Source organism: Falco peregrinus, chromosome 4 (assembly GCF_023634155.1).
Source record: "Falco peregrinus isolate bFalPer1 chromosome 4, bFalPer1.pri, whole genome shotgun sequence".
NCBI lineage: Eukaryota > Metazoa > Chordata > Aves > Falconiformes > Falconidae > Falco > Falco peregrinus.
The window spans coordinates 14,649,984-14,663,531 of record NC_073724.1 but is presented as its reverse complement, the minus strand read 5'-3'; the positions used below and the strand labels follow the sequence as shown (position 1 = coordinate 14,663,531).

The 13,548-nt window shown below is 39.0% G+C and overlaps 1 protein-coding gene across 7 annotated transcripts in view; it reads right to left on the bottom strand.

Moving 5' to 3' along the window:
* LOC101923728 (multidrug resistance-associated protein 1) overlaps window positions 1-13,548 on the bottom strand; it is a 51,152-nt gene that overhangs the window by 16,814 nt on the left and 20,790 nt on the right. For 6 of the 7 annotated variants that reach the window (XM_055801435.1, XM_027790379.2, XM_055801437.1 and 3 more), the window contains 9 exons: window positions 13,200-13,454; window positions 11,640-11,708; window positions 10,911-11,048; window positions 6,059-6,205; window positions 4,685-4,769; window positions 4,502-4,568; window positions 2,865-2,991; window positions 1,309-1,485; window positions 612-779 (listed from right to left, as the gene is read on the bottom strand). In XM_055801435.1, coding sequence (XP_055657410.1) covers window positions 612-779; window positions 1,309-1,485; window positions 2,865-2,991; window positions 4,502-4,568; window positions 4,685-4,769; window positions 6,059-6,205; window positions 10,911-11,048; window positions 11,640-11,708; window positions 13,200-13,454 — 1,233 coding nt within the window. The remainder of the gene's footprint in view (window positions 1-611; window positions 780-1,308; window positions 1,486-2,864; window positions 2,992-4,501; window positions 4,569-4,684; window positions 4,770-6,058; window positions 6,206-10,910; window positions 11,049-11,639; window positions 11,709-13,199; window positions 13,455-13,548) is intronic. The other variant, XM_055801436.1, reaches the window with a different exon arrangement.

The following is a 13,548-nucleotide window of genomic DNA, read 5'->3' as shown; positions in this document are numbered from 1 at the left end:
AAAGACATTTACTTTATAGTAAGTAACATATTCATAATAATAAGTATTTCATAGTAATACATGTATTTTGTGGGCATCAGCCAGCAGGAATGATTTGTCCTAATTCATGACACTGAGGAGAGATTTTTTACAAGCTGTCTTACTTTCCCATGTGAACAGCTTTTAAACAGGAGAGTCTATTCCTTCTGATTCTACTTCCCCCTAAGAATTTCTTTGTTCAACAAGAATCCTTTCTTTCTATAACCTATACTGGCTATAACCTATTTACTGCAGTGAGGCATCAACAGTGACCATGATCAAGAGTGATCAATATGCAGATCACAGCACTCCTCAAAAGCTGCCAGGAAAGAAAAATGAGCAAATATTATATGAATCTTCCAGGCTCCCAGGTCAGGCCAGCCCTCAATCTTTTTTTTGGTCTGTGCTATGCCTTCACAATAGGCTTCAAATTGGCACAATCAGCTGTGCTTTTTATTTAGCCCCTTTCTTCAGAATGACTTTCATCAACATGCTAGGTAAGAGATGAGCGTTTGCAGAATGACCGGGACCTCTACTGTTGTATTGTACAAAGCAGTTCATCCCCAAATTGAAAGGATGACACCCTACTTCACCTTGCTTTTTAGGAGACCTGAAGGTCCAATTAGCTTCTCAAAAAGGTGTTTCCCAATGTGTACATCCACAGCAGACAGGGTGTCATCCAGAAGATACAAGTCAGCATTGCTGTACACAGCTCTAGCGAGACTCACTCTCTGCTTCTGCCCTCCACTTATATTGACACCCTAAGAAAAGAAAGACAAAATAATCCACATTTAAATATGAAATACTAAAGAAGACCAGTGTATCACACTCAGTTGCATCATTATTTTTTTCAGGTAATCAAAGTAAATTTTATACTAGATATGAAAATAGAAAGGTTAGCATTTGGATTTTCAAGTAATTAGAGCAAAGCCTGGCCTCTGTTGATTAAATTCCCACTCCAGAATGAGCAAATGCAAATACTTTAGAAAACTACAAAATAACTTTTATTTACAGTCATACAGGCATTTTTAGAGTATAAAGGAAACCTGGAGAACAGGACAGGGCTGACTCAAACTTCTGTATAGAGAAGAGCTATTTTAATAATTATAAGAGTTCAGAGCTTGAACAGAAGTTAAGTTCAAAGTAAGTAAGCTAAGTAAGGAGATGGGCTAGATGTATTTGGCTGAGGACTGATTAATCATCAGTGACAATTATAAAATAGATAATATATAAAACCATAAAAGCCATAACTTAACTTATCGCATCATTTCTGACACCTCAAATTCTTACCCTTTCTCCAATCTCTGTTTGGTCTCCATTCAGTAGCTGTTCCAAATCTGGCAGTAAAGCACAAGACTCTAAAACAAGTTTGTAGTACGGCATATTTAGATTTGCACCAAAAAGAATATTTTCCTGTAAACTGTCATTTTGAATCCAAGCTTGCTGAGAAACATATGCCACTGAACCCTGAAAAGAATAGGAAACAATTTTTTTACTTGGGCTTTCTGAACATGAAAAATAGCTTTTAAGAATACATTTTAAATTCCAGCTTTAGCTCAAAGTAACCGGTAATTACCTCCAAAACTTGAGTATTATTAAACAGTTAAAATTTTGACTAAGTCAGATAATAAAACGAATCAGTTGAATATTCCTGTATAACAGCTTTCCTGTACTAATTTAAGAGCACGTACTTTGAATAAAACTAACAAAGCTGGGACATATATTGAGCAAAGTCTTGCAGGAAAGATGTCAGTGACAAAAAGGCATTGGTTGTAAGATTTACATGCAGCAATACAATTTGATTGTGTTTTTACATAACATGCTGTGGAATGTGTCAGTCATTAGAAATTAAGGTTACAGGACAGAAGTGATAATTAGAAATGCTCCTAGATCTTTTCTTCCATTAAGCTACATGACCTGTGAAAATCTATTAATTTTACAACAACAAATTGATAGCACACACTTACTGGGTATATGCCTTCCTTGTTAAGATTCTACACAGTTTATCTTTTTCCTCTTAATTCCTACTCTCAGATTCAGAACACCTCAACTTCATATTCTTCCCCCATCCCCCAAGAGTGACAGAATACTGTACTAGATTTCCATAGGAGTGGATTTTTATTCAACACTTATTTTCAAGGCTGAGACACTTTTAATGTTGCCACATCCACTTGCAACCAGATTAACCCACATTGTGCTTATCCATTGAAATTTATTGGCTCAAACACTGTAGTCGGTTTTCAAATGTTAACTCCCTCCATATCTATAACCTATAAAAAACTTTCCTAAACTCTTTTCTGGGATGGGGACTTTCCCTGCTCTATGTAACTACAAGACAAGTTAAGCTACAGGGTTTCCTATCACCAGGTAAGCCAGCACCTTAATTCCACCTCTGCATAAAGTTCAACTTTTCCCTCTATTTCCATATCCTGTATCTTCTCTACACATAAGCCATTGCAAGAAACATGATCATCTTCTACAACAGTTTATGACTGCTCCAACTGGGTCATGTCTGTACAGCTGTTCAAAACCAGCAACCATTAGATGTTTGGGCTCAATATATGACTTAAACACTCATGATTTTTGCACTGAATTATACAGATTATAAAAAAATGAAAATAGCTTTGTAATCACTTTGGTTGAAAACAAAGAGAAACTGTTACACCGTTAACAAAGTGTCATTGTGTTGCTTTTCTTTGAAGATTTAGGAAGCTGGAGCTACCTTTGCCAGTATTTATACAATCATAAATAGTTGAGGAGGAAAAACTACACTTTCAAATGCAGTTCTGCTTAATTTAGGTATTGACGAGTGGGCAAAGCAGGGCGACACGGACAGACAATCTTACTCTTCTCTGAACTGTTCCTTCAAGTTTCTCCATTTCTCCAAGAACAGCAGAAAGAAAAGATGACTTTCCAGATCCAACCTGTCCCACAACAGCAACTAAAGAGCCTTCAGGAATGCTGACATTCAAGCTGGAAATATTGAGGAAGACAAGTTAGTTATCCTCTCTGTAAACATTCCATCATGTATGGGTTGTGGTCACTGAAGAAAGAGATACTCTATTTTACTCTCAGAATGATGAGAAACTAGTACTTCAGTTTGCATATCTTTTGACTATATACTGTTCGGAAACTTGCAATAATGACTTCAAGTATAAATTTATTTGTCTGCAAGTTAAGAGATTGTGCTTTCATCTGATCATAATAAAAATCAAATGGGAGACAGTCTAACCAATAGGTGGTCTTATTTCTAAGGCCTGCAGTGCATGTTCCATCTTACTCTGACAATCACCTGCTAGACTTCTCACGTAGCATCTACTGTAGTCAATGAGTGATCCCTCTTAAGGGAGAAAATAGCTGTTTGGGTAAATAAAAGCTGCCCTTCGTAATCTGCAGATTTTGCTGTCAAAATAAGTACAATGTGTACTCATAAACTTTACACAAGGAGAGCCACTTGCTGCATCTGCACCTTATGCTATCTGGATCTCAGTGTGTTCTGATTTGAAGGCCCTACGCTAAGATAAGCATAGTTCCTTCAGACTGGAGCTTGGAGAACAGATGAGGTAGAGAAAGACTGTACCCAGAGACTATACCAGACTTTAATGAAGTCTGTATGTGATGCTGAAGACAGCTTATACCTGGGTACTATATTGCAGGCTATGGTGGCTGAGATGTGGACACTTGAATGCCACGTTACGGGAAGTGATCCCCCCAGCCCTGAGAGGAATAAGGTAGATAATGTGGTGAGAGGGTTAGACCAGCTGGGCTGCAACCTCTTCAGCTGCCTTAGCAAAATTTAACAGCTGTAGAGCCCTTATCAAATAGGTTTCTCATTCCACTTGAGAGCTTTGTTACTCCCTCACCTTACTAACCCTCCAATGCGTAGCAGTTTCAGGAGAGCGTAATTTACACCTAAGCAATACCTTGTTAGGTATTGTCAAACAAAAAGAGAGGTTATTTCAGGCAAAAGAGAAAACTGTGAGAAAAGCGGATTTAGTGTTTGTTTCTTCTTTTCAAAGGAAGTCACAGCCCAATTTTAAGATCAGTATTCAACGCAAGGCTGCATAAACTACCTTAGCTTACTTGTCGGCAATATAAAATGCTACAATGGCAAAAAGGCATCTTGGCAGTTAATGCTCCCCAAAATGCAATTCAGGAAACATTGATATTATAGTTAAATCTCCCTTGTGCAAACTGAGAGGACAGGTGGTAGGAAAGGAGGAAGGAAGAGGGAAGAAGAGCACTGGCTTCCCATAGTACTTATGCAGTACTATGACAGGGAACATGCACTTTATGTGGTTCCTCTTGGAGCATCAGGGAGACCAGGTCAGACTTGATCTTCCAAAGCACACACATTTATGTTCTTTTGGCTATGTAACATCATGAACAATTCTGAATCAGAATATAGTAAACCTGAACAAAATCTCTATAGACATCACATTCTGCCAAAGGAGCACATAGAAATAAGTAAGAAACAGCTTACTTTTTTAAGACTGGCAGGCCATTTTTTTCCCAGCGGAAAGAAGCACCAATAAAGCCAACAGCATGATCTGTTTCAGTAAATAAAAAAAAAGCAAAGCGTTGCTAATCCATCCCCTTAATTGAGTTTCTTAGTGATCATCCATATCAAATGATGAGCAATTAAAAATTAATAGTTACTGCTTACTTCCACTGTAGTTTGTATTGACATCCTCAGGGTTAAGATCCTCAGCACACAGAAAATCCTCTAAACGGCTCAGAGAAACTTTGGTCTGCAAGATGAACATATATATACATATATATATTATTTATAACATGTCTGTGCTGCCTAATTTTTTAAATAATACTTTAAAAATTCTAGATATTATGGAAAGATATATTCCTTATCTGAAGATAGACAAAAAAGGTACTTAGGTATTTAAAAATTATTTTCCTTAAAATACTAAACAATCTAAAGTAATAAATGAGTGGTTTTTTTCTTTGAGGATCTACTGCTTGGTAGTTATAAAGTAACAGAGCATGCTTGACATAATTCAGTGTTAGAAGATATAGTTAATCAGTGAATGTCTGGTTCCTTTGACTCAATTAGTTTGTTTTCATAAACCTGTGGTGAAAACATTTTAGGTGGTTTTGTTTTTTTAAAAAAACAGTGCACAGTAACTCTCTCTTCAAATAATGAAGAAAGACAACATTTTCCTGAATGCATCATGAGATGTCCACTACTGTGCTGTGAAAAACTGAGATGAGATTGTGCTAATTTTTAATCTATTAGAAGTAAACCTTAGCAAAAGACAAAGTTTCGATATTACATTATGCTAACCAAAAATGAAATCAAATCAGGAAAAGTATTTGCTTACAGTGGTCCCCTTCCTTACAAAAAACTGATTTGTGTACATGCTGTGACAGAGCACGTTCATGAGCAGCTCATATAATATACCCAATAACAAAGTCTTAAAAGCTAGCAGTTCCCAACTCATATGGTAACCCTACTGGTGCACTATTAGGACTGAAGGTTGTTGATATGGTATCTCAACAGCTCTGCTCCTTTTTTCTCCACTTCCTTCAGTAATGATTTGACAAACACAGTATTGCAGAGTCCACAATAGGTCTTCCCTGCTTGGTACCAAGGGCTCCAATATGTAACAACAGCTGAGTGATTCAAACGTGTGCAGCCCAAATTGTTCATACTTTGTCTTCAGTGTATTATGAAAAAAAGTTGAGAGAGTAGGAGCAGAAGCTGAGACTAGCCTACTGAAGGAAGAATAGTGAGAAACAGAATGCTCACTTTTTTCAAATAAAATAATAATTATACACATAAAATAATAATACAAATGAAGAACAATTATGTGTTCTACCCAATTTTTATTCTACTTAAGAGACTGAGAGACATCCTTTAAACACAGCCTTCACACTTAATCTTTCCATAAAAATACCGTGCAGTTTCATATCAATAAAATGGAACTTAAAAGAATTAAATTACTTAATCACTCCTAGAAATAAATGAAACATGACTTGAGTATAAATATCAGCCTTTTACAGCACTTGTTCATAATATCTCTACCTGGGCTACAGCAGAGATCACAGATGGTAAATCAAACAAAGGCAGTCGCAAAATGTTAAATAATGAAATAGATGTAAAAACTTTAGTTGCTGTTAAAGCATTCTCTCCGTCCAGATGAAAGAAGACTCCAAACGTAGCCAATGAGACCTTTTAAGTAAAAAAAAAAAAAAAAAAAAGAAGAAAAAGATATATCCACAATCAAAATCACATTATAACTACAATTTATACACAGATACTATTTTTGTTTGCATTTGAAAGGTGTGGGATCCCATTTCTGCTCATGTATAAACAGAGACTGTAACTGCTGCACACAGACACTACTGCATAGCTGCAATACTGAGTGTAGGAACACATACTATAATTTTAGTGAGCAAAAAACATGGGTACTGCATTTGACCCAACCAGATATACATGAAACTATATGAATTAACTTTCCCATCTTAGGAACTGATTTCTTCATTTATAAAACACTCAAACATGACGTTTCAGGAAATTCATATTTTTTTTCTCTTGCTATGATATTGGACATGAAATACAACTATTTACTGCAGGTATTTTTATTTTGATCACTGGATATTTTTTTTTTCCCCAAAATCTAGTCAGTAGTCATCAGAGAATAAGATGGGCTCTCACACAACAGGTAGTCAAACCTTCAGACAGAAAATGCTGAATTTAACAACCTGTCCTATGGGGTCTCTTCTGCTTGTTGAGTTTAATAGTCTTAAACTATACTAGGAATCCTAAACTAAACTACTTATAAAGTATAAGGACTCCTATAAGCCCTAAATAACAACTTGATTATTTCACTGCATTTAGTTCAAACTTTGTATTTTTCTTGCTCACTGCTTCAAATATTTCAGTTATTATCAAGGTCATAGACTGAAGGATGGCCTTAATCCTCCCTTTCACTACTCCTAAGGAATATTCCTTTTCACCTCTGTGTGTTAATGACTAGAAGATGCCAGTTTGTGTAAATGAAGTTAATGGCGGTCATTTATCCCTAAAGATTTCAGTTTGATCCATAGAATTATTCAGTTTGGAAAAGACCTTTAGGACAATGAAGTCCAACTGTTACCCTAACACTGTCAAGTCCATGACTAAACCATGTCACTAAGTGCCACAGTTACACATCTTTTAAATACCTCCAGGCATGGTGGCTCCACCACCTCCCTGGGCAGCCTGTTTCAATGCTTGACAACCCTTTCGGTGAAGACATTTTCCCTAATATCCAATCTAAACCTCCCCTGGCACAACTTGAGGCTGTTTCCTCTTGTCCTGTTGCTTGTTACTGGGGAGGAGTCTGACACCCACCTTGCTACAACCTCCTTTCAGGTGGCTGTAGAGAGCAATAAGGTCCCCCCTTGAGCCTCCTCTTATCCAGATTAAATAACCCCAGTTCCACCAGCTGCTCCTCATAAAACACATGCTCCAGACCATTCTCCAGCTTCATTGCCCTTCTCTGGACACACTCCAGCACCTCAGGGTCTTTCTTTAGTGAGAGGCCTAAAACTGAATGCAGGATTCCAGGTGCAGCCTCACCAGAGCTGAGTACAGGGGGACAATCCCTTCCCCAGTCCTGCTGGCCACACTATTTTGGGTACAAGCCAGGCTGCTGTTGGCCTCCTTGGCCCCCTGGGCACACTGCTGGCTCATGCCCAGCCGGCTGTCAACCAGCACCCCCAGGCCCTTTCCCACCAGGCAGCTTCCCAGCCACTCTGCCCCCAGCCTGTAGCGCTGCGTGGGGTGGTTGTGACCCCAGTGCAGGACCCGGCACTGAGCCTTGTTGAACCTCACACAATTAGCCTCAGCCCATTGGTCCAGCCTGTCCAGACCCCTCTGCAGAGCCTCCTGCCCTCCGGCAGATCAACACTCCTGCTCAGCTTGGCGTTGTCTGCAAAATTACTGAGGGTGCACTCGATCCACTCATCCATACAATCAATAAAGATATCAAACAGGACTAGCCCCAGCACTGAGCCCTGGGGAACACCACTTGTGACTGGCCGCTAGTGGATGTAACTCCATTCACCACCACTCTTTGGATTAGCCAGCCAGCCAGCTTTTTACCCAGCATAGAGTACACCCATCCAAGCCATGTCCAGACAGTTTCTGCAGGACAATGCTGTGGAAGACAGTGTCAAAGGCTTTACTAAAGTCTAGGTGAACAAAATCCACAGCCTTTTCATCATCCGTTACGTGGGTCATCTTGTCACAGAAGGAGATCATGTTCGTCTAGCAGGACCTGCCTTTTATAAACCCATGGTGACTGGGCCTGATCTGCTAGTTGTCCTGCACATGACACATGATGGCACTCGGGATGATCTGCTCCCTAACGTTCCCCAGCACCAAGGTCAGGCTGTAGTTTCCCAGATCCTCCTCCGGCCCTTCTTGCAGATTGGCGTCACATTGGCTAATCTGCAGTCTGCTGGGACCTCCCCAGTTAGCCAGGACTGTTGGCAAATGATTGAAGGTGGCTTGGAGAGCACCTCCACTCCCATCCAGTGGGACTTAGACTTATGTCTAAGTGGTGTAGCAGTTCACTAACCATTTCCCCTTGGAGTACGGGGGCTTTATGCTGCTCCTCCATCCCTGCCTTCCAGTTCAGGGGGTGGATATCCTGAGAACCACTGGTCTTACTATTAAAGACTGAAGGAAAAAAGGCATTAAGTACCTCAGCTTTTTCCTCAGCCGTCATCACTATGTTTCCCCCTGCATCCAATAAAAGATGGAGATTCTCCTTAGCCCTCCTTTTGTTGCTAATGTATTTATAGGATAATTTTTTATTGTCCTTTATGGCAGTAGCCAGATTAAGTTCTAGCTGGGCTTTGGGCCTTCTAATTTTCTCCCCACATAACCTCAAGTCATCCTTGTAGTCCTCCTGAGTTGCCTGCCCCTTCTTCCAAAGGTCATAGACTCTACTTTTCCCCTGAGTTCCAGCCAAAGCTCTCTGTTCAGCCAGGCTGGTCTTCTTCCCTGCCAGTTTATCTTTTAGCAAATGGGGATGGACTGCTCCTGTGCCTTTAAGACTTCCTTCTTGAAGAAAGTCCAGCCTTCTTGGACTTCTTTGCCCTTCAGGACTGCCTCCCAAGGGACTCCGTCAACAAGTCTCCTAAACAGGCCAAAGTCTGCTCTCCAAAAGTCCATGGCAGCAGTTCTGCTGACCCTCCTCCTTATTTCTCTGATAATTTCATGGTCAATATGCCTAAAACAGCCTCAAACCATCACATCACCCACAAGTCCTTCTCTGTTCACACCCAACAGGTCCAGCACAGTGCCTTCCATAGCTGTCTCACTCACCCACTGTATCAAGAAGTCAAGCTGAACATTAAGTTATGAGGAACCTCCTAGACTGTTTCTGCTGTGCTATATTTCCAGGGGACATCCAATAAGTTGAAGTCCCCCACAAGAACAAGGGCTAGCAATCACGAGACTTCTCCCAGCTGCTTACAGAATATTTCACCTGCCTCTTCATTTTGGTTGGGTGGTCTATAACAGACTTCCACCATGATATCTGCCTGTTGGCCCCTTCCCCTGATTCTTACATATAAATACTCAACCCTTTCATCACCATCATCAAGCTCTATACAGTCAAAACACTCCCTAACATACAAGGCTATCCCACCGCCTCTTCTTCCTTGCCTATCCCTTCTGATTTTTTATAACCCTTTTAACCCTTCTGATGGTTTATAGCCATCCATTGCAGCACTCCAGTCATGTAAGCCATCCCACCATGCTTCTGTGATTGCAACTATATCACAGTATTTCAGCTGCACAATGGCTTCCAACTCCTGTTTGTTGCCCATGTGGCATGCATTGGTGCAGATGCACTTCACTTGGGTCACCTGTTTTTTGGGGGGAAGCCCTAATTCCCATGTGATCGTTCTCAGGCACTTCCATGGTTTCTAACACATCAATAAACCTTGTGTCTTTGCTGCCACATGGATCTCCATTCCCTACCTCCACTAAGATGGCAGGCTAAAGGCCCTCGCTAGCACACCCTCCCTCAAACGCTGGCGTGTTGAGCCCAGGCTTATCTCTAGTGAGCCTGGGTTTACCCCATTCCCCCTTCAAATCTAGTTTAAAGCTCTATCAATGAGTCCTGCCAGCTCCTGCACAAAGATGCTTTCACCCCTTTGAGACAGTTGTACCCCATTTGTTGCCAGCAGGCCTGGTGTCCTACAGACCAACCCATAATCAAAAAAACCCCAAAATTCTGCTGGTGACACCAGGCTCAGAGCCAGACATTGATCTGCGGGCTCTTCCAGTTTCTTCCCTCATCGTTCCCTGCAACTGGAAGGACAGAGAACACTACTTGTGCTCCTGATCCCTTAACTATTTGTCCCAAAGCCCTGAAGCCTCCATTTACCTTCCAACGGAGTTTAACAGAGGGACTTAAAGATCCAAAAATCTGAATGCATTCCTGATAGAATTCCACTGAAATAAGGCCAGGATGAATTTGGTTCATATTTTTTGGGTTTTTTTTCTTTTTCATGTATTTAGAAGTTTAGTCTTTGAAAAGGGATAGCTAAAAATTACAGATCAAAAGTGCATTTCCTTAAAAAGGAGTATAAAGAAGGTAGGTCATTTCTATGTAATTGAAACAGTGAAATGAGATTCAGGAGCTTTGGATTTGATTCAACTTTCTAACCGAGGTCTTTAAAAGCTTGGTCAATTCATAATCTCTCTCATTCTTCTCCAGTTATATACATACATACTATTAGAACCTAGAGAATTGGAATATATTGTGTTGATTTAATGTTTACTGTGAGGCAACATTTGTGAGCCATTCAGCTACTAAAGCAACAGGAAACATGAGAAATACTCCTGCATAAATGAGTATTTTTATAAAACAAACCATAAAAGGAATACACGTCAATGTTAGCATGGAGTAAGTCGTCAGGTACCCAGACGACTTCAAAACATCCACTTCATGTTCTCTAATGCTCATGAGCTTCCTTTGATATGCGGGTTCCCATGCATAAAGTTTGAGGATCTAGACAATCAAACAAACATATTTCAATAAAACAAAAAAGCAGTAACCATGGTGCAGAAAATAAGCTTAAGCTCCAAATGTCATTTTCGAATATTCAGCAATGCCAAACTACAAAAATTTAGATGTTTTACAAATGAAAGCAAGACCTAAGATAACTCTGAAGTAGGTTGTTCTTATGGAAGATATACTCTAGTCACTCTTTAATTCTTCAGATTTCAACTTGTCACTTATGTATCATAAATGATGAGCTGGTTTATTTCAAAATGGGATAAACAACAAAAAAGCTTTTCTTCTATGCTAAAATTTCACTCTGCTACAGGTTTTCAGACATCTATTAACACATTTTATATTATCATTTAAAATGTGGTAGTAAAATTAATGCATCATGGATACTAAGATTTTCAGATCAACTTAAACCAGTAAATATTTTCCAAAAACACGTTTAAGCACATTATGTTAAAACATCTTCACTTTACATTTTTATCATTATCACTGAAGTATTAGTCATAAAACTTTAGTCTTTTAAATAACTTACTTTCTATCTTTATGTCCTTACAAAAAAACCAGAACACTTATTAATTGTGGCATTACCTTTATTCCATGTAACATTTCACTTAGTAGCTTGACTCGTTGATCTGAATACCTCATTTGGCTTTTCTGCTTAAAAGACAGCAATGTTTTCATTTTAAAATGAGCAAAAAATTTTGGAAAGTAAAGTATGCGGTGAACTGTAGGCAATAAATACTTTTAATGCTATTTTTACCTTGCTGAATAACATACTATCACTGCAGTTATACCTTTTTCAGTTATACATGCAGGGGAAAAAAAAGATAGGATAAAGAATTAAGTACATCTAAATAACATTTTCTCCCTAAAATATCTTAACGAGTGTATTTTAGGTTTTTGTCTTTTTTATTTTTATTAACCTTGAATTAAAATCTTAAGAGGCTTCCAGTACCCAGGGCATTCAGGAATGATAATATGGTTTTAATCTTCAAGCAGGTAAATACAGACTCAACAACAATACAGTATAATACTATATACACACATATATGAATATATACGTAATAGTGTATGAATATAAAACATTGAATACACTTATATGTACATATACAGGAGCTAGGAGGAGAGTTTCCTGTTACTGATTAATACAGTGTTATTGAAAAAAAAACTAATCAAAGAAACGCAGAAAGTCTTCTCCCTGCTACGCTACACTCAGGCTCTTCTGCATCTCACATTTCGAAAATACCAATTAACAACCTCTTTAATGTTTTGAGTCTTATTCATACAAAACAACAAGTTGCAAACTTTTAGACAGAATGATTTTTTTGTGTGTCCTTTGTGTTTCTTCTCTCTCTCATATCACAGTAGGGATCTAAGTGCATATGTAGCTGCTGCACCTCACCGGCAAAAGAGGTGAGAGGTCTTTGAATTTGTTTTGGGTTTTTTTTCCCAATGTCTCTAAACTGTCACAGCCATACAAAAGAACTAATAAGGACCCACAGCCCTCACTGAATGTTGCACCATCAAAGGCAAAATGAAACAGAGACAAATAATTGGCTTCATAGCAGTGCAAAACTTAGGGTTGTAGCTAGATTTTTTACTTTTTCAGTGGAGCTCACAGAAGTTATCAAAGTAACAGGCAATACAGTGCCAAGAGAACTGTAGCATCAGAGAAGCAGAAAAGAAGTAGGAACACATGCAACACCTCTATGGGAATTCCCATCATCTCAGGAGAACGTGCTAAATTTGAGTGAGCAGCTTAACCTGAGTAATAAAAGTGGAAGAGAGCCGTAATTCTAGAAAATCCCTTATTTAATGGAATAACTCATATAATATGGAAAAACATAGCCGTTTCCAAAATTTGAGTTATACAGTAATTCTTACTAATACAAAAGTATTGTTTCGGTATAATGAAAATTTAGCTATCCAACCTAAATACTAGTTTAGCTATCAAACATACGGCTTTCTTACTGCAGTTATGCTTCCCCCCTCAAAAAAAAACAGTTGCAGCTTGGTATTGCTTTTTCATTTTGAGTTTGATTTAGACGTACCAATATTATTTTATACATGCATAACCTAACCCCCCTCCTTCATTCCTCTATTATGACAGCTTATCCTCTCCTTACTATACTTATTTAAATATCTCACCTTCAGATTTTTTACTTTGGCTGCAATCTGTGCATTTACAGGTATAACCAAAAGGAGCAGCGCAACACCTGCCAGGACTGAGGGGCCAAGCTCTTTCCAGAGAAAGACGACAGCCATGACGATCTGAAAAGGCGCCGACCACAACAGGTTGATGTTTACAGTCATCTCCATGAGTTGCTGAGCATCTGCTGACATCAGGTTAACAATTTCCCCAGTCGTATAGTTTTGTCGTGAGGCATTTGCTAAAGTTAAGGCCTGCAACCAGAAAATACAGTGGTCACAAAAATCCACAGTTTTGATGGGTTTAGCCACCCGGGAGAAGCTAAAAGGGCAATAATTAGAGCAAAGC